At 37.5% G+C, this 24,877-nt stretch overlaps 1 protein-coding gene across 4 annotated transcripts in view; it reads right to left on the bottom strand.

Annotated features, from left to right (window-relative positions):
- The window catches only part of DLG2 (discs large MAGUK scaffold protein 2), a 486,684-nt gene that overhangs the window by 177,656 nt on the left and 284,151 nt on the right, over positions 1-24,877 (bottom strand). For all 4 annotated transcript variants that reach the window (XM_030234136.2, XM_030234140.2, XM_030234138.2 and 1 more), the window contains one exon: positions 18,755-18,857. In XM_030234136.2, the coding sequence (XP_030089996.1) occupies positions 18,755-18,857 (103 nt within the window). The remainder of the gene's footprint in view (positions 1-18,754; positions 18,858-24,877) is intronic.

Below are 24,877 nucleotides of genomic sequence, written 5' to 3'. Positions count from 1 at the left end.
ATTTTCATCTCTTTCTTGTATTTTTCTTTTTCTCATATTCATGAACACATTGTATTTTTTCATTTGCTTTTCATCACCATCCTATTATTAGAAGCTGCATTTTATTTGGACAAATTAATTGAAATATATTACAAATAATAGATAAAGCAATTTTCTACATAGCTTTTGTATAAATAATTTGAGATATGGGAAGTACTAGCTTTGTATTTTCTTATCTGGCTCCTACTGATTGCTAATGCTGTAGGCTGATGTAAAATGACCAGCCTAAATAAAAAATAAAAAAAACTTTGTATTGATTGTTGTGCATTAAAGATTCACAATCTAGAGAGACTTAAGAGTGAATGCATTTAATATACTATAAATAATTTTAGATTATCTAATGGGAGAACCTAGGTTTAATTTTACTTACTAAAAGCCTAAACAATAATTGCATACTATGTATATATACTCTCTATTTATGTATTTATTGCAAGTTTATGTTAGTCCTTTAAAGAACTTTCCTGTAACCAAACACACGACTAGCCACTGATCAGGAGAGCACCATCAAGAAATCCTCGTAGTCTCATGGCACGTGTCCAAACATGTAAATCTGTAAGTCAGCTCTGTACAATGAGGAGATGCAAAGCTGGACTTAATGCCAGCAATGACACTGGAATGGGATGGTATCAGGGTAATTTAACTCATGTTTACATTTGTTGACTTGTTGAAAATTCAATCTTTTCACTGTTATTACCAAAAATCAAAACTAAAAACCAAGCTATGTCAAACCACAACACTGAGCCTTGACTGTAAGGTGTTTATATGTTGCAATGAAAATCTTTGATTTGAAAGAGCCAATGTTTTTACAGAGTAAGAAGAAATAGGATCCATTTGTCTATAGGAAAAAGCCAGTGAAAGGGTATCATAGCTAGGAAAGAATTACACGCATGTGCGTATGCGTCCACACGTCTCCCACTTGGTCACGTAACACTTCTTGAGTGCCCACGGGCTCTGCCAAAGACTGTCATGGACTTGGAGTTTACTTGATGGTATCTTCTGTAGACTCTTTCCCCGTGTAGCATTTGGTCACATTTGTCACCTTATGGCATTCCTGGAGGTGTAAAGTCCTCTGCTGCCCTATGCCCTCAAAGCAGCCACGTCTCCCCGGACCATGGCATAAGAGCAGCAGCAGTGTGGCCAGCCCAAGCTCCCCACTGCACCAGACCTCTACCCCAGCACCAACCATAAACAGAGCCTTGGACAGTCCCCTGGACACTTCATGCACTATCTGGAGGACCTCCCTACCCCTATCTGGCCCGTGACCCTGGGTATCTGAACTGATCTCACACTTTCTTTCAGGAAATCCCTAATGCTTACAAAATCAATTTGGAATATCCACACCCTGTTTTCACTGTTCAAGTCCCTGACTTTACCTGTCCTACGTGCAGGGAAACCTGACATAGTTGGACAAAATCACCTGACTGCTCCCTTGGGATACTGGGCTATCTTTGCCTATTTAGTACTTTTTGTCAGCCATCAGAGACACCCAGAATTGTTGTGTTTTTACAACGCCTTACTGCCAGCTGTTAAGTGGGCCTTCCAGGGACTGTAGCAATACAAAAAATTAATCCTAAATTTGATGAAATACTGTCCCATAAATGAGAACTTCACAAGTCCCAGCAGCCTTTTTCACAGACATGAAGAAGGAAATCTCCCCAGTCAGTAAGAATACAATGAATACTCTAGAAATTTATCTTACTATTTAATATCTAAATTTCTTACACAAAAGCAATTGAGGACTTCTTAAATAGCATTGCATAATAATTCCCAGACAAAAACTGCATTAAGATAAAGTTACAATTGAACATACATATCAATAATTTAAGATAAAATACATTACAGGGATATATATTTAGCCCCAAGAAAGATTTACAAACCCCAGAAGTTTACAGATCTGGTTATAGTGAAAAGAAAAACAAGGGAGTTTAAAAATTGGAAGTGCAAAAACAGCTGCCTCAGAACAGTGAAACATGATGGCCACTATGAGAGGCAGCATGCCTTTGGCATCAGAGCTATTGAAAATACTCAGTTTTTTAAAGAGGAACATTCCTTGTGTAATTCTTTGAATGCAAATATCATATGGCAACCTCTGTTGAAGAAGGCACTCAAAAAATCTGGCTTTAAGTATTAAATAATTGAAGAGATCTATTAAGAAAACTGTTTTATAATTCTGTTTACTTATTCTTAAAAACTGTTTATAAACTAAGTTATGTCACTTTTAATAATACACAGCTGTCTTGATTTAGACATTAAATGAAATCTCAGCTTTTGTCATTAAAGTTATCTCTGCATGGAACAATTAATTGTGTTTCCAGACTTTTTTAATTCTCTGCTTGGAAAAAATACAGACTATACTATCATGTAAGGTAATGGACCTAGGACCCCAGGTCACACGAAATAAAAAGATGTAGGGGTTCTGTATCATCTGAAGTTATAGAGGGTTTTTAAAAATTGCACACAATTAACTGAATGCATGAGCATGAGGAAACCACTTAAAATCATGAATTATTTTTGCACTTAATTAATGCAGGACTCTTGTCACCAAAATATATTGCCAACCATGGTGCTCACAACCATTATTTATGCTCAAAGACAAGCTAAAAATCAGCTCACTCATGTAGTGCATACTAAAGATCAAATAAAAGCCTGGCTGCCCAGCAGATCTCCGAGTACTTTACAAATGAAAATGGACTGATACAACAATCATTGGACATGCACAGCTTCCACTGAAGTCACAAAATGTATTTTATGATTAAGCCACAAGGATTAAGTCAAAGAGCCTGTTTTTGCACATTACTCACTAAAAGACCCCTTGGCTTCCAGACCCAGTGAACTCAGCAGGGATTCTTTGGTGAATGGGAAGTGCTGAACAGGCTTCTCATCAAACTTCACAATTATAATCATGCTCCATTACTCCTTGCTACATCACACCTTGTTTTACAAACAATGCCATATAAAGGACCAAAGTGATCTGCAATACCATAACAGTAGAATAACCTAAAGGAAAAAGGTAAAAAAAACCCAACCCACAACCTTGACAAGCAATGCAAATGCAAGTGGTAGAGTTAAGCAGAACCCACGATGCCTGGTTGTCAATCTTATGCTTTAATCGCGAGGTCAAGAGGCCCTCTTCTGCTGTCATTGTCACAACAGACCATGAACTGAGAGTGAAAATCTGTGGGGAAACAAGGAAAAGATGTGAAAGCACCTCCTTGGACCTGGAAAAAACCTCTCACAGAACTCTCCTTCATGACAATCATATTGGAAAAGTGCAGACTCATGTCTTACACACAAAGTTCCAGATTCCTCCGAAGTAAAGGAAAAAGTGAACTTTTCTGCCCAATGATAAAAGCCCAGGCCACTTCTGCGATGAAAAAGACGGGGAAAGAGAGAAGGGACAGAGCTGGAAGGGAGAAGGAAGGGAGAGCCTCAGGGAGCCAGGCTTGTCCCTTCAACCAACAGCTGTGGGACACTGATCCCTTCTGCGAAGCTGGAGGCAGTTGCCTGCATGGCTTTCCAAGGCTCTGAAACAAATAAAACAGGCAAAGGGGTTTTGCAGCCCTTGCCCTCTGCAGTGCTTTCCCCCTGCAGTCCCATCACACTGCCTGCTCCATGCTCTAAATCCCTTAGTTTCCACTGCCCAGTGGAAAATTTGTTGTTTGTGCTAGTGGTTCACTGTGGCCAAATTAAAAACTGGTTATGCTCCCATTTTCTCTGGAAAGAGGAATAGAAAATTGAACACTGCATTCTTTCCTGTAGAGAGCTTGAATATGAAACTATCAAACAATCTAAGTACTATTTTCTTTTTTTACCACTACCTACAATTTTCTTGCTGGTGTCCATTAATTATTTGGATTATTTGGATTATTTGGAAAGTATTTTGTACCTTCCTTTGAGCTCATACATAGTTTTCCAGCCGTTATGTTTTTAATTTCACATGCAGGATTTTAATACATTGTCTACTGCAGCCATAAATCACTTACATGTGTTGGAAATGAGATTGCTCAGTAATTGCCATTTTATTTACTATCCTGATGTAGGCAATTTAAATATGACTCAGTTTTCAAACTTAGAAACAATGTAAAGAGACTTAGGAGAGAATGCAGTACAAGTGCAAACAGCAATCAGCAGTCATTGTTTTCAATTCCATTAGTCGTAATGTTTTCTTAAAAAAAAATTACTAGGACAACTTTGTGAACTGAACCACTTGTGACTCAATGGATGCTGTTAAGGTCTCAGTGACAACAGCTCTCACCTCGTTGTTTTCCAGATCTAGAAATGCTAAAGTAGACAACATACAACATCCCTTGGAAGTGGTAAAAGAAGCTGAGAAACATGTTGTGCTCTTGTTCAGCCATCCTTGGCAATAAATACACTGAGAGATTTCAAAGGCAAAATCTCTCCTAAATACAAGAATGGGAATCTACCCATGTGACAATGCAATACCCTCCAATTTCTCCACAGAAGTTAAAACTCTACTGTAAGAGGCAGAGCAGTAACACCAGTGGTAAATACTGACTTTTCTGTAGATGTTTTCTTTCCATCTCTTGCCATAAGACTCAACAGACAGCACAGAATCACACCTGGACAATTATTGACACAAAAGAGAAACATCAACCATTTGGTTACTGTGTTTGGACCCAGATTTGGACAGCCTAAAGCCTTCCCATGCCAAGCCTTTTCTACTGAGTGTATTGGCCTTTCCAAAGAGAGAATATTACACATAATCATATTTTTTACATCTATATATATTTTATACCATCTACAGTATACTTATAAAATTTTAAAATGTACTATAATACATAGTATTAGTATTATACACACTAGCAGGCACATTGGCTTTAAGTCACCTGAATCTGGGTGGAAGGGAGCAAATATGAAATATTTATCTCTATGTTTATTTATCTTTGCTTACTTTCTCAGCACCCTCAGATTTTCCCATGCCTCTCTATGGCACCTACAGACTTATTTTGAAAGATCACAGAAAAATCTCAGACAGAAACATATCTAGAAATGCAATGCAACTTACAAAGCATAAACTGAACTTGTTTCCTGATGGGGCTAATCTGCATCCCTTTTTCAGAAGGGCATGTTTACCAGAATTGACTTCTCTCCCTAACTTCTAAAATGATTATATTTCTGACAGTCAACTGACAGTATTGGCATTTGGCAAATAGCTCTGCTGTGCTCCTACACTTCTACTCCACTCCAAAGGCCAAGAAATGAAGCATCTTATGGGCTCCTGTTTACATGATATGCTAAGAAAAGTGACCCCAGTTCAAGAAGCAGAAAGTGTCAATTTGAGATATCCCAACTTTGTAACACATAATACAAAAGCACTTTCAAATCGAAATAACTTGGACTTTTTCTGAATTTCTATGGTTTTGAAGCATTCTGTTCCATTGGACAGATGAAAATTTCTTTGTGAACCAAATGGCCTTGTGAAAAAGTCTATTTAGTAAAATAACTTGAATTTCCATTATAAAAGGATTCAAGCAGAAAACAGGTAACCACTTTCTTGAAAATATCTTGGAGGTGAAGGCTCAGATCCAGCGAGGCCTGCCCCTACTCAAATGCTGAATTGAGTTCCTTTATTCTGGAACCAACAATGCCTCATTCCCAGTACATTAAACTCACCTTACATGGTCACTTGCCAGACATAATGGATGCATTTTTATCTGAAATATAATATTTATGGGGAATGCAGAGACAAGACAGAATATGGCAGTTACTGTACTCAAAATAGTCAGCATTTTCCTTTGCAGCAGTTATTTCCATCATGCTGCAGATATTTATCCTCCTCTTGGGTTGTTTTATGACAATCCTAAATGCATAAAGTTTTTGAATAATGACATTAATTTCAGAATTCATTGTTTCAATGTAGGTTGACTCCTAACATTGAAACTTACAGTTTCTAACCCATAACCAAGACTTACCTCTTACATTGCTCTCTCTTTACTCTCAAAACATAATTACTGTCTTGCTTGTCTGATCCTTAAGGATGGCTGAGCGGTTTAACTGAACAATAAGAAGAGAACTGTGCAAATTCAAGGATGGAGTCAGTACCCACTGCCTGTCAGAACCTCTGATGTCCCTGTGGGCCTGTTCAGTACACCTTGCTTTTGAACTTTTGAATTCAATCAAGAATGATAACATGAACTGTTTCCTGGTGATCAATACCGGGAAAGATTAGAATCATAGAACATCTTGGGTTGGAAGGGACCTTAAAAATCTTCTGGTTCCAACCCTCCTGCCATGGGCAGGGACACATTTCATTAGACCAGGCTGCTCAAAGCCCCATCAAACCTGGCCTTGAATGCTTCCAGGGATGAAGCACCTAGAGCTTCTCTGGTCAACCTGTGCCACTGTCTTACCACCCAATGAGTACTGATTTTTTCCCTATCATCTAATCTAAACCTTTTTTCAGTTTAAAAAGCAACTAGCAACCCATCATTAAGAAGACACTTACCTTACACTGAGTAGCCTTCCTTTATGAAAAGAATGAATTTCTAAGATAGATGTAAATTTCAGATTATTTTTCAGAGATGTAGGGCATACAATTGAAGAGAAGAAAAATAATGCAGGTATATTACTCTTGGGAAACAAGCTGGACTGCCTGTGCATTACCCTCCAAGACATGTAGGGAAATCATTCTGATCCAGACATTGCTTTGATAACTTACATCAGAGGCTGCTTGAATGGTAAAGGAGGTGAGGATCACCACACAGAATTTTGCACAAATGCACACCTACACATATGTAACACAATGGGAGGTTTAAAAGAGAAACACTGAAAAGCATGGACACACACACATAAAAAAACCCTCTTACAATTGCCACCAAAGTGCCCAACTGTACAAAAAACTTCTAGCACTCACTTCACAAATAAAATGACAGAACACCAATGTATGAGGGTTTTCCAACTCTCTCCCCGTCCTCATTTCACACTCACTCCCTGTTGCCAAATGTCTGTCTCTGTGAGCCAGCAAAATCCCTACTAATCTAAGTCTCCAAGAAAATGAAAAATTCCTATCTAGGAGGCATATGCATTCAAGTGAAACTAAAGTAACCTGACTCGTAATGTGTGTGATACAAATTTCTTTGTGCGTTCAGGCACCAAACAGCACTGAAGCAACAATTGAACTCGGTATTCAGAAATTTTGTTCAAAGTTTTCAAAACCTGAATTTTCTGCATAATTCTTAACCATAAGAATGTAAACCATTTAAAAGCAAATGTGCTTAATAAATGAAGTGCTAAAAATAACTGTTATAAGTGCTGAAAGTAATTATTGCTTGGGTTAGTCTCACATATTTCCCTTGAAAACTGCAAAGGGAATTATAATGCCACAAGAAAGTCCTTCAAGATGTCTGAAAACAAATTTTTCTGAAAGGTGACTTGTGTCAGACTTCTATGTCCATGTTTAGGCTACAAAATATAATTTAACTGAATTTTATGAGAAATGATCAGTCACATAATTCATATCAGGATATTTCTATTTCAGAGCGTAATTTAAATGCATGGCTTTGAAAACATTAACTATAATATTGTTGAAACCATCTTCCACCCTGAAACCAGGGAATAAAGTTACTTTCTGTTCAAGATACTAGAGCTTCTATAAGAAGATGGATTCTCAGGTTAAAATATATGGAAATTTTAACTTTGTAGATAAAGAAGTTGTATCTTTAAACATGTCTTCACACTCAGCTGTAGTTAAAACTTAATTTAAAAAATTCTATTTACTTCAGCATTCACTTAAATTTCTAATTCAGCCATTATACAGTAACCCACATAGGTGAGAGAGGGTAAAATCAAAGATTATATGTATCTTCAGGGTATTTTCCTGTTGAGCAAAGGTTTTCCTACTCAAAGTTAATATTGAAAAAAGAGTTTTTTTTGAAGCTGACATGACACATGGCATTATTTCAGTGACTCTGCAGTTAATTAAGTATTTTCATTGAGTCTATAATGAAGTACTGAGATTGACAATGAAGTCTAAAGCTGATTCTTATTTCTCTTGTCAGCTGCCATCTTAACAGTCATGAAAAGGTAAGTAATGTAAGAAAGAGTGACGTAGATCAAGATAATGGAAATAGGGGGAATGAATTGTTGAAGTAGCTCAGTAGCAAAGATTTTCAGAGGCATTGCGTTGACTTGCTGAAAAACAGTTTTATCCCAGGCACAGCTTAGTGTATGATGTGAAGCTGTTAACCTTATTACTTACCCTTCACAAGCACCTACCATCTAAGAATGTGCAGAACATGATAGCTGTGATGAGATCTCTTGCAGATATACCCTTTACCCTTTAAGATAGCTCTTAAAATCTGGCCCTGTGGATCCCAGGTTCCAGATTCCAAAGGCTGCATGAGTGTTTATGTCTGTGTGTCCGTGTGCATAGAAGTCTACTCAACAGAATTCCTGTTCTTAATAATGCCACGGTCACCTAAACATTGAATGTACCTCAAATCAATATTTTTACTTTCTAAAGATCCCACGTATTACTAGTCTCAGGAGGCAGAGATCAGAGCCAGGAAGGCACATGAAGCACAGCATGAATAACTATTCACTGCTGTAAATGAAATCCTTAAAAATGCCGTGCATGCAAGTGCAGCAAATAGGAGCAGGTCTAAATAGATCTTCCCTCTTATCTCTTTGTCCCTCTCTGTATAAAAGTGCACACTTTATGTTTCATTTCTCACACTCTGCTGTCATTCTTGCCCATAGGGAATAAATTCAAATTAACCAACCAATTATCTAGAATTTGTTCTCTTGCAATTTCCTATCTGGCCTTGAAACTCTTAAATTTTTTCATTTTTCCACTGGAATCACAACTTCAAGTCATCTGTGATTTTCCCCATTTTTCTCTCCCTACAACAAAATAATGACTTCACTAACTCACCTCAGGAATTACTCCTGAGAGAAACTCTTGGCTAGCAATAAACCAAAAACAGAGACCTCAACAAGTTTTTTTCTGGCTTCATTAGTGGTTCACCTGTTGAGCTGGGGAAAGCAGTTTGATGTCTGCACAGCACTTTCCAGCAGCTGCTTTGCAGGGACACGAGAAGAGGCCTATTCATCTTGCTTTAGCTTTGTCCATCCAGCTTCAGTTAGTCATTGATATTCCCTCTACAGCTGGTGAGACAAGACTCACCTCATCAACAAAGGCTGAATGACCTGAGAGAGATTACATCTTAACTGAGAGACCTCAGGCAAGCAACTTAGCCAATGGCCTCTTTTTAAGAAAGCATTACTCTTTTTTTTTTTTTTGTTTGCTTTTGCCTGGCTCTGTATTATAATTAAAAGCAAATCCCTGTATGTGTCAAGAACTAAATACTTTAAAAATACAAATCATGAAAGACTGTCCCTAACACTCAGTGAGAATTTTGTGCTGACAGCAGCCACAGCACTGGGCCAAGAAAATCCCTGATATGCTGTTGTCTCCTGTGGTATTTATCAATGCCAGCATAATGCCTATCCCTTTCTATCAGACTTGCTATCTTTCCTCAGCATGAGATCTTCAGAAGCAGGTGATAATCTCTGCATCCTTTGGGAAATGTTCATCCTTGTGTATCATAGAATCAGTCACAGAATCACAGAATGGTTTTGGTAGGAAGGGACCTTAAAGATCACCCTGTTCCAACCCCCTTGCCATGAGCAGGGACACATTTCCAAAAGACCAGGATGTTCCAAGCCTCATGTAACCTGGCCACGAACACTTCCAGGGATGGGGCATCCATAAAATCTCCATGCCAGTGCCTTACCACTTTCTCCCTTCCTGGTGTTTCGCAAACAAAAAAAGTAACACCAGAAACTCTCTCCTCAATTTGTCTGTTTCTAACTAAATGCTGACACAAATGCACTCTGAACTCACAGGATAGATTCAAAAGAAAAACTACTTATTTCTTTTCTTTTCAACAGATTCAAGAGAAGGTCTGCAGGAAACACCAGGAGAATATACTTTTAATTTCAAACTGAAACATTTTACTTGCTCAGTATTTTTACATAAATTACTGCAAGGGAAAGTTAAATTTTAGTATTCATATTTTCTAGGGACATAAGCTGAACACACAAGGATTGTACAGAAGCTATATATTATTCTTTTAAGCACATGAACATTGCTAATATTGACTACATTGTGGAATGTCAGCCAGTTAATGAAGTACTTTGTATTTTCAGTCATGTCTCGACACAAAGTAATTCACCCGAAGGCAGAAGAAAAACAGGTTTCTAGTGAGTTTTTGAATTCTAATATACTAAAATGTCTTAAACTGTTTGGATATAAGAATACTTCAGTGAAGAGCCTTCAGCATCTTTAAAAGCCCATTCACCCAGGCCAGCTATGAGTTATAAAACAACCTCTAAAGCTGAAGCTTGTTAGTTACCAGGAAGACTACGAAAGGCAGTGGCAATAGGATAGGACAGACTTATATTAACTGTAAGAAAGGAAGGAAAAAACATCTGTCACTGAAAGAAAATAAGAAGCAGAACAGCAAAGAAACAAACCATGTCTTTGCAAAGTACAAACATCAATGAGAAGGCAAAGAGAACACATTTAAAAATAAACAGATATCAATAAATTGAGCTTCTCAGGGTTATATGATATATGAAAGGATGCTGCTGTGAAAGAATTTAAATAGAAAAAATGTTGGCAAGACTTATCACCCAAAAAGTAAAAATTGAAAGTAAAGAGAAAACATCTTTAGCATGAAATGCATTTTTCCAGACGAAAATCACAATAAAAATTGAAAGAAGAAAGAGCTTAAGAAAAGAAACACTGGTATGGGTTCAGAAATAATGTCAACCTTATTCTGGTTCTTTAGGGAATTATCCTTGGGTCCCCCTCTGCTCACTCAATGGCATACTCCCTTCTGAAAGGCCTGGACATACCCACACATGTCTTTGCCATTGAAAGAAGACCTTGTTTTCTAAAAAAGCTATCAGTTAAGGGCAAAACCAGAGTCTCAGTGAGCTCTAAGACAGGGAAGAAAATTTGGAACAATCTGTAGGCTGTATTTACCAGTTCAAAGAGCAGCTGCAAACGTTAGTCCTGTTGCAAAAAAACCCCAACTCTTTATTTGTATTCCCGACCAAACTTATTAATAAACCTTTAGAAAACAGTAAAAAGTGGAAAATACTGAATTTAAATTAATAAATTGTCAAAGGAAAGTAATTCATATTCTCCAGCATGAGGAATTAGCAGATGCACTCTTTCCATGTGTACACAAATTTGACTAAGCACAGAAGGCTGTGTATGAACAACAAAAAAATGAGCAAGACCTGCACTACTAATGAAGCTTCAAGGACTACAGGAAAAAAACTCCCAACCACATCACTTGTTTTCACATTTAAAATGAAAAGAACAAAAGATGGGTTTTAAAAGGAAATCATACTTTCCCTGCACAACATTGACAACTGTATATTCTTCAATGAAGAATGTACTATTTCAAGGAAATTTGAAGCCAGTTGATAGAAACATGGCTGAATGAAAAACTAAGTACTTACAATGAAACATTCATGAAAATGGGAATTGAGAAAGCTCAGGAGTCTGTAAGGAAACAGCAAAAACACTCTAGCAGACAAGGATGACTACATTAAACACAAGTGAATCTGCAGAAAAACATTAAGAAAATATATCCATAACTTGTTTCATGCATAGATGCATAGTGAGTGCTGACTATTTTAGAAAAGACCAAAAAAAATTCTTTTTATAAAATATTTAATGTTGTACAGGTTTCACTATGTAACTCTGCTAGGAAAGTGATCTTCAAATTTAACAGAGGAATTAAAATGTAACCTTTTGTGTCCTATGGGCAGCCTACTAAGGCTTGACTTTACAAGAACATTTGTAATCCCTGGTGCTCCAGCTGTGGCATCTGATGAGCCCCAGAAATATCTGTCAGGGCTGGGGCAATGTCCATGAACACAGGCACAGTCACTCAGGGACTAGAGTTAATCTGCAGTAAAGTGGAAGCTGTGGTGAGGACAGCTCAGGCAAACAGAAATGAAATGCTGTGAGATGAGAATACAATTTGAAAGTTTATCAGGGAGATTTTTTTTAACCATCCTTTCCATTTTAGATAAGCTTTAGGGGTTTTTTACTTGAAGTAAAGATATTGTGAAACTTGCAACAAAATCAGAAACGTAAAGGCTTTTCTTCAACAATGTAAAAACAAAACCAGTATATTCTAAATAATATGCAGCAAATAGAGGCACTAAAGCTAAACCTAAGGCAAAGGTCTTGCATGGCCAGACAAGTGGGTACTATATTGGCACTTATGCATTTTCTAAAGGGTAACAAAATTGTATTTATTAGACCACAAGAAAGGCAGAAAATACCAATCTCAACATTTAACCCTGTACATTAACTGCTGAAATAGCCAGGAGCACATAGGGATTAGTTTTGAACACAACAAATACCATTTGGTGCGCTAGAAGAAGTTGTGTATTGCAGCCACACAACCCTGTTAAACATCTCCACTAACACAGAAATCTCTGCAGCAAAGAGGCAATGTCTTGCTTAGTGAACTTGGGAACTTTTGTTGAAGCAAAACATGTTAAAACTACAAGAAGGGAGAAACAGTTTTGACAGCATCATCTGTCATTGCCATGCCCAGAAACATTCAAGGCCAGATTGGATGGGGCTCTGAGCAGCTGATGTAGCTGAAGATATCCCTGATCAAGTGTGGAGCTAGCTGGCCTTTAAAGGTCCCTTCCAATTGAAATTATTCCATGATCTGGCTGACCTCTTTTCAATGGGCACTTCATGGGCAAGTAAGGGAGGCATGGGCCTGCCATTTCATCAGCCAGAGAAAACAATTTACTGTTCTTCAACACAGTAAAAAAACCCCTATGGGTAAGGAAGGAAACAGTAGAGTTGGAGATGCCACTGTAAAAAAGAGGAGGGAAAGAAAGCAGCCTTTAATATTGCTATTTGAAGGAGTCTTTTGCATAGGAGAACTCTGGTGCACTACCAACTATTATCAATGAATTGGGATTTGAAATAAAAAATTCTTTAGTTCTGGAACAATGCTTCTTTTTGAGGTGTCAAGTAGAAAAAAAGGCTCAAATACAAGGGGGAAAATATACTATCATAATGTTGAGTTTTGTCATTTATATTTTTCATTCTTTCTCAATTTTTCTCACTTAAAAAAAAAAAATGGACCAAATTTCTCAACAAAATTCACTCACTGAACTTCAGCAGGACAATCTATAAAACATACCTCTAAACTTTTTTTTCACTTTTATTCAATTTTATAGTGGTGGGGTTTTCTGCCTGAGGCCAAGGAGAGGATTTTCTACCCCCCTGGTGGGTAGGACAGTACTCAGGGCAAGTATCACTGCGTGCTTCTCCTGGTCTTTCTCCTCTCTCTAAGCTGCTGGCCACTTTTGGAAACTGGATCCTCAGCAAATGTGCTTTGGTCAGATCCAGCTTGGCCATTCCAAGATTATATTCTGCTCTTTAATGCACATGCATGAAATGTAACTCTAATATCTTGCATTCTTTGGCAATTGGCATACCGTGGCTTCCAGATGAAAGCCAACTGCTGCAATGCAACTTTATCCAAGTAATTAAGCTACATTCCTTCTTAACAGCTGGGGAAAGGGAGCTATAATATGGCTAGTCACATTTCAAAGTATAGAAGTAACATGGCAAAGATGAATAAGTACAATTATTTTCTTTTTCTTTCGTATTTTTTATCTACCTAATTCCCCCAGCAGCTGGAAAGGTTAAATGTCTGCATCAGGAATCTATGTGACTGTTGTACCAAAAGAGGAGACAAGTGTTAGTACTCTTGAGGAAGGAGCAAGGAATAAAAAAGGGTAAGTGCTAAAAAATATCCATCATTTCACAGACCTTCAGAAGTTACTCCTGGATTTTTCATCTGATATTTTCAAGAAAGTGAATCTCAGCATCTGCAGCTCAGGCAAATGTGTAAGACAAGGGGTACTTTTTCATAACATCTGGGGCTGCTCATAAAAGTTGGTTCTATTCTAAGGCACTATGGAGCCTCCCAGAATTAGGAGCAAAAGAATAAAAAAGTAAATTTAGTTATCAGTACTTCCAGGCATTGCTTAGGTGCAGTTCTTCAAAAATTCCTTTAGCTACTGCCTGCAGAGACAGGCACTGCCTCTCACAGTGCCTCTCCCTCTCACACTCTTTCTGTATCCAAAGCTCAGCTACTCACCTCACAACAGGCACCAAGCAGCAGCTCACTCACAAAGAGGTAGAGCACAAATTCTTTCACTGTAATAACTTTTTAACCTCTGCAGTGCCAGCTGCTCTAATCAAGCTGTTAAGGCAGCTGGTTAATTGGCTCGCTTGAAAGATTGAAAGCACACAAAACTTCCAATTGGTTTAACACTTTTCCAGGGACTGTTGTGAGGCAATAGCTGCAGAGGTACTGCAATGCAGCACAGCTCAGCTTGCAGACCACTGACACAGAATATTTTTCAAAAATCTTAAGGCTACACTTCACCTTTTCACACTGCTGTGGGGGAAAGGAACATGAGCTTTTGAGACTAAAATGTGCAAAAAAGCTTTTTATCAGCTTTATTAGGAGACTAGAACTCTGTTTGTCCCCACTTCCAAGCTGTTTCTGGACAAATTGTCACTATTTCAACCAAAGTTTGCTTTTCTTTAAAAATATATTGTAGCTTAAATGAAAAAAATGTTGTTTTCTTTTCTTAATTCCTTCCAGACTGCGCTGTACTTGCAACTTTTGCTGTTAAACAGCAAAGTGTGTCCTGAAGAAAAACCTGGAAGTATAAAATGTGTTTCTGTGTGGTATATATTCCATTTTAATTTCCACTTCGTTGTTTAGTAGGGATGCATCCATCCTAAGATTATTTTCCAGGCTCAGGTTTTTATTTTGCATTTACTTCAAATCTGTGCAATATTTTAAAAGTGATCTGAGAGTTGTCAAGCTGTTAAGGAAAGTCAAAATGCTTCTGATTATTAAGAAATTGGAGTACAAAGCTAAATATAAGTGATTGGTTTGTCTTCTAATTTTGTTCTAAGTAGCTTTTGGTCCCTAAATTATCTTTAACCTCATATCAACCACATGCAGAAGATGTGAGTTTCACAAGAATATGAAAGGTTACCTTTTTGAAGCCTGTGGGGACTAGTTTGTGTAGACTGAATACATCAGCAAACCTCCATATAAACTACATCCACAATGATTAATAAGAGATCATGATGCTTAACATTCATTCTCCTCCATTGACACAATACACGTGTACATAACATACAGTGCACGGGTTGTTTTCAGTTTTTTAAATAGAAGTAAGGAAGCACTAAAAAAGCCCAGAGTTATGGCTGCTGTTCCTAAATATGTACTTTTAGTGCTGAGCTCTGATTTTTTCAATTTCTGAATTTGATTTCCTCTTGCTCTTAATAATCTATCCTTAATTTTGCTCACAGAATTTAGATTACTGTTTGGACTTTCATAATGCTTTGCCTCTTCTGTTTCTCACAGAGAAGAGGGAAATAAAGGTGGTGAGTGTAAATGGGGAAAAGCACTGAAGATCAAAACTGAGGAATTGCTTCTCCATTTATACTATCCCTTTTATTTCCATTAAACAACTTTGCATGAAATCAGTTTGTCTCTTCTGTTCTCCCTTTATTCACAGTATCTGTGCTCTTTTACAGCATTTTCACCCAGACCACTTCCATCTGAGCGATGAGCAGTGTGGTTCAGCTGAGCACCATCACCAACCACAGATCTGACAGCATTCAAAAAAATGTTGTGATGCTATTCTGTTTTGTCTGAGCTCATCTCTGCATTTGTGCATTCCAAACAGGATGACAAAAAAAGCACCACAATATTGATGGGAAAAGCTATTCAAATTGATGGCAAGCATTAGGGTTTTTTTGGTTTTGTTTTTGTTTTTGTAGGAGTTACCATTGTTATGAGATTTTTTGCCAAGTCTCTACACATAAATGAAAAGGAATTTTGTATGAGGCTTTGAATGGGATTCTGTTTGAAACAAGGAAAGGGGCATTTAAACTTTGAAAGCTGTTTCTATAATATTTACATTATTTTCTTCCCACAGCATAGCACATTATTTATTTTTTGAGAAAATACCAATAATCATACTGGAAGCTTTCCTTCACTGCATAAAATAAGCTTTTTCTACACACAATTTTAATTGCTAATCATCAGCTTGGTTACAATATTGACTGGTACTTACATCACCATCATTCAATACCTGAAATATCAATAGCTAAAGGGTTCATTGAATGTTGGCTTTTTGTTTTGCAACGACATCTAATGGCTTAATAACTGAAGACATTAAAAAAATGTACTGATTAACATTTGTAGTGACTATTCTTGGATCTCCCCAGAAAAACCTGAAGCTGTAGTAACAACTCAGAACTTCTAGTGTGAAAATGGAAGAAGCTACCAGCCAACCTAGCTTATGTACTTTATTAGATTTGGAAGCATTTAAAAGTGAGAAGCCCCTGAGGGAAGGACAGCTGTACAGTTTAAAGACTATTTTATGACTGTATTCCAATATATGGAACAAGATAAGATGTAGTAAATAAGAAATCAGGTATACATTTCAAATAAAGGACAAAAAAGAGTTCTGCAATAACTTTAGAATAAAATAAGTGTTTCATCTCATATAGAGTGTGTTTATCTTTCTGTGTAGCCTATAAATCTTTATATAACCTTTTGTGAAGGTTATGTAACTCTTTAAAAGTTTTTTCATCTTTCTTTACTGTGAGGGAATTCTCAGGAAACAAATCTCTCATTTCACATTTGACATATGCAGTTTTCATTAACTAGAATCTCAGATTAAAATTAAATATTTCAGCTGTAACATATCACATGCTGGACAGCTATAGACAACAACCCTCACTACCTTTAAAGATTTAATCATTTACTATAGAACAACAAACTTTTGGGTCCTGTTCCTCACAAGCTTCACTCTCAGTGGTGTGGTTTGAACTATTTGGCTAAACAGAAAACTGGCTTTGCTTCACTGACTAGAAGTGATGCAGCTGGGACTAGTCTGCCCTCAACAGGGGCTTTGGTGAATGGAGCAATGACACAGAATAAATAGAATATGTGGAATAAGTATCCAGTATAATACCTGATGGATTTCAACAGTATCATTTGAATCTTATGTTCACCAAAACGGAATTTGAAATAGGACTGAGCTGCTAAAATGTAGAGTAAAATATGTCAACTAGAAGTTCAATCCTAATGGGAAAAAGCTATCAGGCAATGTATTTTTTTATGTATTAACACTGGCATGGAACAACTGTGACATGCCAGTGATTGCTACAAGTACCCAGACACCATGGTGATAATTGCAGTGTAAAATCACCAGACAGCAAACAAGATTGCTGGAACTAACAGGAACATGGTTTCATTCAGAGCCCAGTGCAGATCTCCATCTGTAATGGAATTGCTTTTCAATACTTCTTTGAAATAATGCTGATTATTACTCATGCACTTTTATATTAATATCTTCCATTTATTTAAACGAAGATAGATACTTTCAATTCCATTTGCCCTCATCTGCCCATTTCTTACTATGGCCCAATTTATTCTGTTTGGTGACTCAAGCACAGATAAACTAATAAATGGATGCTTGATTCCAGATCTGAAGCACAACTGTACATTTGATTAAAATAGAAGCTCTTTTTCTCCTTGAAAGCAATCATCAGTATCCAAAGAAATTAAAGAAAGTATCATATTGGATAAATTCTGGAAGTACTAATTCATCTTCCCTAAAAAAAACTGACTGACTGAGCATGTTATTAGAGTTGTTGTGTCACCTTTGAGACTTGCATATCTCCTAGGCAGGGCACAATCAGGCAGAATCAACTTGTGAATTGAGCTAGAACTGCTTCCTGAAAAATGATACAATGCGAGCAAATCCTCACAGACACTTGTACTTGCTGAATTAATCTGGCAAAGACTTTAAAGTAATAACTACTGAAGAGAAAAACCACCTTGAGTTCCAATCAGAAGTTAATATTCCTCACAAATTCCTTGAGAACCTCAGATAGTCATTTGGGTCACTGATCATGGACAACAAGGAGTCTTGCCCTTTAATTCTGGACTCCAAATCAATCAGTGCCTACTTCTGCCCTCTGAAACTAGCTTAACTTCTAGAAAGCTAAATATTAGACAGCAAAATTTGAATGAGATGCATCCCACCTTAAACGTCTTGCATTTTGCTGAGTTTCCTGCTGATGCTTTTATTTAGAAAGCTGTCATTTTCTCTAATAAGTAGTTGTTATCCAGGCCTAATTGCCCTGAAGGTACAAGGATGCTGTCATCCAAAAGTAATAACGGGAAGCTCTGCGCATTCTGCAGGAAGCATTTATCCTTGTCTAATTCTAATCTGACTGTTTGAAGCAATGTCAGATCCTCCTGGCATTTCTGGTCTCTCTTGACCTATCTTTTGCACTACCTATTTCCAGGAAGAGACTGGAAAAGAACAGAAAACGAGCACTAATGAAAATAAAATGAATAACTAAGTGTTGATTACCGTGTTGTTATTAGATGCACACTTAAAGAGTGCTCTGTGACAAAAATCCAGCCATTTCCTTGGGACAGAATTGTCACTTTGATTTTCATTCCAGATGACTGCTGATGATAGCTGGGAAACTCGCTACCTACAGCAGCCTCACCCTGTAAAATGAGTGGCTCCAGAGCACTCCTCTTTTGCCATGAGCCTTCCAGGTGGTTATGTCACTTACCCTCTGGCTGGTATTGTGCTATGATGGTTACCGTCTGCCCCGCTCCTTTGAGCGCAGCCGCAGCCTGCTCGTGGGTAGCACCGCGGAGATCAATGCCGTTCACCTGCGCAGGGAACCAAGACAACAACAGCTGTGAGCAGCTTGGCATTAGACAGGGAGACAGAAGTGGGGTTCTCTCCTAAAGATCTGATGGATGCAAAGGTCAGAAGCAAAGTATAAAATCAAAAAGGCTGAGAGGAAACTTCCTATGACTGGCCAAGAGGACACACACAAGTACCACTCACCCCATAGTTTGACTGTGCTTATCCGTGCAGATTCTCTGACCACTATTTTTGGGTGTTTCCTGCTCTAATGAGTTTACATTTCTGGTTATCTCTTCATCAAGCAATATCACTTAGTATATTAAGTTCAAAAGATAAATCTTCAGCGATGCTTGAAGGTCACTGAAGAATACTGCAAGCAAAGAAGCTGCTCTTCCAGTCAGACTCTGCAGGCCCAGTCAGTAGCATCAGGAAACCCAGAGATACATAGAGCGTGTCTAACAAAAGCTGCTGGCTGCAGAACTTTTAGAGCAAAAACCCCTTTTACTGCTTTCTGCTCATGCAACCCCTCTGACTATATCCTGTATCTTGCACACGGCAGCAATGGAGTTGCTATCAGACACAGCTTCCTCAGATCTGGTTGTCCAACATCCACACAGCTTTCCATATGGTTTATTTTTCTCAACCATTTTTGGCTGCACAAGAAATGGAAGAGGAACAGAGTAGAACAAAGTAGGAAATCTACCCCTAAAACTCAGGGGCAGTTTCAGAACTCTTTGGATTTCTTTTTGTGACACATGTTCTGTCAGCAGCATCCTAAGGAAGAGACAGAATTAACAGATTTATTAACTGATCCAGTAACTTGAATCCTGCTTTCCAGGGGGAGCATTACTGTCTGGCTGTACTGAAGTATGTGAGATTTCTTTTATTTATTATTTATGTTTGCATTTATGTATCTCTTTATCTTATGTATTTATCTGTCTTTCCTCTCACTTCTACAGTAAGAAGTGAGAGGAAAGACATATAAAGGTTTCCACTTTATAATATTTTAGAATACCAGGAAACTTTTGATATGTAACAACCTCAGCAGGACAGAAATCCAATTCTGATTATTGAGGAAAAGAAAATAAAGGAAATAAAGGGCAGGGAGAGGAATGAAGCAATACGCCAAAACTAGACCCAAATCCTCAGCTATAGTAAATATTTGTGTTTATGTTTACCAAGTACCACTGCAAGATGGCTAAGCACATATTAAAAAAAAAGGTTTTTAAAATTTAGATTTTAACAGCTTTTTAAGGATTACAAAAATAAATTTGATTCCATAGAACTTTTTAAGTAACAGCTCTTGAGCCTATTATGAATATATTTATTTGGCTCAATAACATTTAGAAACTGGACCATCTTAACTTGCTGTCTTTGATGAAATTTTAGCAATTATGCTGTTTTGAGAACACAATTATTATTTACCATGGCATCACAGAGTCATAGAATAGTTTGGGTTGGAAGGGAACTTTAAAATGCTTCTGCAATGAACAGGGACATCTTCAACTAGACCATGTGGCTCAGAGTCCTTTCCATCCTGACCCTGAATGCTTCCAGGGATGGAGCTCCCACCACCTCTCTGGGTAATCTGTGCCAGTGTATCACCACCAGCATCATAAAGAATTTCTTCCTTAGTTACATGACAAAATTTAGTCCTTACTAGTATGCAAACATTTAGATTATTATTATTAGCAAAACTAATTTGTGATAGCTTTTCTATAAAGCCCAGGAGATACCACAGCTTCTGATCCAGAAGACTGCATGATGCTGTAGAACTGATGACTGTACACAGAAATTATGTGCATGGGGCAAATATAACATGAGAAACTTCATAATTTAATACAGGAGTCCTCAGTTGTCCCATCTCCATGGGATGCTATAATGGCTGGTAGAAGCTTGCAAAAATATGAGCCAAAGGTTCAAAACTTTCATTAAAGTTGTGCACTGAAACCTCTGGGAAACACTCACTGAAATTCAGTCTAGGAATATACGACCCTAGAGAGCAATAATTAAGTGCATTCTAAAAGAATAAAAGGAGAGAAGCAGAACTTTCAGTGCCATAAAAATCTACCATATTTTAACCTAGAACAGTGAAAATACCTAAAGAGGAAGATGATGTCAACTAGGACTTTGCAACACCTGTTGACAATACCAGCTTCCTGTAAGGAGCACAAATTAGGGTACTGCTGCATAAAAAGAGCTGCTGTTCCCTACCTTTCCTCAGTCATGGTGTTATCACACTTGATGCTGTATTGCATTGAGCACAGATGTACCAGCACTACAATTACTGCATAACTCAGCACAAAACTGAGTTTTATGAAGTCTGAGCAGAATTCCTGAATTTAAGAACAGTGCCTATATCATGGCATAAAGGAAACATCAGCCTTGATTTTGTCTGAAGAAGACAACTCTGAAGCCAAGTCACCTTCCCTTTAAGAGACACCTTTGTTTTTATCTGTGTGATTTTCTCTTTCATAACTGAATTCTTGATAGAGAGCCCCCCAAAACCACATAGGATGATCTGAAGAAAAGCTTAAAGGAACACTTCCAAATTCCCAAGTTCCTGAGCTGGGGAGATGAATATGGATTATGTCACCTGGACAGCATTAGAATGTCCCAAGAAAAAAATAATTAATTTTGTTCAGGCTTGAGTTCAGAGACTATGAGAGAACACAAGACTTTCTTAAGCAATACAGGAAAACATTGTAGTGATCTGTGAAGTTCTGTTAATAGTACAGAAGATTTAAACGTTATTAAAAAATCCCAATAATCTCTCCATAAATGAAAGGAGAGAATGTATGACAGATTAAGGAAATCACATGCTTATTTTCCTTCTCCTCTGAGAAACAATACTTCTATGTCTGTGTGAACTAATAAGGACAATCCTAATAACCCACAAAGAGAGTGAATATAGGACAGGAATTGCACTGAAGTTGTTATACAAATATTTTTCACTTCTTCACAGAAAAACAAAAAGCCAGCTGAAATGAATATTTCAGCTGAAATGGCAGCTGACTTCTTTTTGCCCTTTGTACCCTTGGTCTAGAAGAAATGACTGCCTAAGGTACAAACACAAAACATTGCAGTGAATGAATTTTCCTGAAATTAATTTCACTTTTACATTAGGATATAGCTGGGGATAGACACTTGAGAAAGACTTAAGAGGCCTGAGTGGCTGAAATCGAAAGTGCAAGGAAAAGAAATGTCAGAGAGAAAATAACACATAAATTCTATCCTCTGCAATTTTTATCTAGATCATAATCAAGTTAGGCAAACCAGATTAAGCAATGTTGAACAGGGAAATGACCTGACCACATCAGGCTGCCAAAACAGTGATCTCCCTCTTGGAATCACACACCTGCAGAAAAAAAAAATCACATACCCATTGCTAAATAGGGAGAGTTCTGTTTGCATGTTATTTTATTCACCAACAGTGACAGAATGTCACTGGAGGATAACAGGTATTAAATTTAGAAATTAGTTATAATCTAGTCTGACTTTGTGAAGAAAAAGAATAGTAGATGCTAACTTGATTTCGGGGTATGATTTCCCTCTATTTAAAAGCAAATATAATCAGCTCCCAAACCTTCTAGCTGAAAGCCAGCATATTCACATAGCAACATTAAATCTTTATGAAAGGCACCATTAGTTTATATATTTTAATCAAGTTTTTACCATCAGACCAAAATGAACAAGAATTCAGAGAGAATAAAATAAGTAATACTCTGTCTTGCCTCTTCCTCCAAAGCAATCCTAATTTAATGTCTCATAATAATTTGTGCAGTAAAATTTTTCCCTGATATGACCTCATTGCAAATTGTTAAATCTGATTAAAACTACTGCTTTTAATTAATTTGCCATAATTTATGTGAAGAATAATCAGTAAAACAAAATTAAAAAAAAAACAGAAAAAAGGTGCTAATGTGCACAGGAAAGTTTAATAAATATCAAAGGTGTTTTGGTTGTTGGAGTTTTTATTTTTTCTCTATAATAAATGGGCTTCCTTCCTTTAGAATGTATTATACAATAAGCAAAGTAGCTGTTCAGAGCTTGACTGCACAGCCCTGATGTCCTGGCCCAGAATGAACTTGACTGCACAATTTCTGATGCTTAACTCTAAAATGAATTTGACATAATGGAAATATGAAGAGCCTGCAGCTTCTACTGAAGTCTGTCTCTTCTGTGTTTTGAACTGGCAAAAAGCAGTTCCAAAGCTTACAAACAAAGAGGAGTGCTGCAATAGAAGATTAGAGTTGAAAACTCTAGAGTCAAAACTAAATTGAGATGTAGAGAAAGATGCAACAATAGCTCACAGTAATTACTGGGCCTTTGCTTTTGTTGACTCTAAAGCATGATCTTCTTCATTTAATACTGAATCATAATTGAAATGAAAGATCAGATTTACTTTTGGCATAGACTGAGCACTTCTAAAATTGGAAGAGTTATATTCCCTCTAAAATATTTGAGTGGCCCATATCAGTAGAAATTTGATTGTATTCTGAACAGACCTGTTGCAGGTTGGTTGGCTTCTAGAAACTGAACATGACTTTTATGTAGGTTATTCAAACAGAAGCTAGCAGAATAATCTGATTTATTTTGCCATTTCTTTCTTTAGGCCACCTTATTTTGTGTTCATACTGTAGTTAAATGAATACTTGGAACCAAATACCTTGTTGGATTGGAAAAGAAAGGAAAAACATATTTCCCTGGGGAGAAAACATAAAGGGTTTCTTTCCATTACTTCTTTAAGTTGTCACTGACATAGTACATGCTTTTATACACTAAATTAAAAGGTGAAAGGAAAGGCATTCTTTTACCACAAAACAAACAATAGAGCAGGGTTTTCAAATTCTGCCTAAATTCTTCTATTTGTTGAAATTATAATATAAGAGCTTTTGGTGCCTGAAAAAAGCAAACAGAAATCTGAATAATGACAACTGTTTACAGCCAGAATTCCCATTGTTTGCATTAAGAGAAGATACAAAATCCCCTACTTTCTGCCTCAATTCTGCACATCAACTAAAGTATTGTCAAGCACATATCAAGGGATGAGAGGAAAGCTGGGCCATGCTCTCCAGCAGTCCTGTTTAGTCACTGGGAATGTAAAACAAGGAACAGTGGAAAAAATCCATTAGGGATGATCTGCCATTAACGTGTCTGAGGAAAACCTTCCTCACAAGCAGGTGGAACAACCACTCTACACAATGGCCCCCAATCTCTTGGCAACCAACACAATCCACCAAAAAGCACAATTGTAAGAAACCAGGACATGCTGCCAAAGTACAGCTTCTCACAGCTTTTTGCAAGGCAAAGAAGGTGGCACATCCAGCCTGAGGCCAAGGCTCTGCGGGAAGAGTTGGGGAAGCAAAGTGGGCTCAGCACCATGGGCACTGGGACATGGCTGGGGGGTGGCACTGGTGTGGGACAGTCTTTGCCTTGTTACTGAAGGGAAGGGAAAGGAGAGGAAGGGAGGGAGGGAGGGCAGAAGTGGCGGAAGTGGCGGAAGGAAGTGGCGGAAGGAAGGAAGTGGCGGAAGGAAGTGGCGGAAGGAAGTGGCGGAAGGAAGTGGCGGAAGGAAGGAAGGAAGTGGCGGAAGGAAGGAAGTGGCGAAGAAGGAAGGAAGTGGCGGAAGGAAGGAAGTGGCGGAAGGAAGAAAGAAGAAAGAAAGAAAGAACGAAAGAAAGAAAGAAAGAAAGAAAGAAAGAAGAAAGAGAAAGAAAGAAGAAAGAAGAAAGAAAGAAAGAAAGAAAGAAAGAAAGAAAGAAAGAAAGAAAGAAAGAAGAAAGAAAGAAAGAAAGAAAGAAGAAAGAAAGAAATAAGAAAGAAAGAAAGAAAGAAAGAAAGAAGAAGAAAGAAAGAAAGAAAGAATAGAAAGAAAGAAAGAAAGAAAGAAAGAAAGAAGAAGAAAGAAGAAAAGAAAGAAAGAAAGAAAGAAAGAAAGAAAGAAGTCTTCACTCTCCAGCTTCAGATATATTTTCAGGCTAGATTTATTGCTTTTCTCTCACTTTCTTAATTATGATCTCTTCTGAGCCTCCACTTT

The sequence above is a fragment of the Serinus canaria genome, chromosome 1 (genome assembly GCF_022539315.1).
Source record: "Serinus canaria isolate serCan28SL12 chromosome 1, serCan2020, whole genome shotgun sequence".
NCBI classification, from domain to species: Eukaryota; Metazoa; Chordata; class Aves; order Passeriformes; family Fringillidae; genus Serinus; species Serinus canaria.
This window is presented reverse-complemented; position numbering and strand designations above follow the sequence as displayed.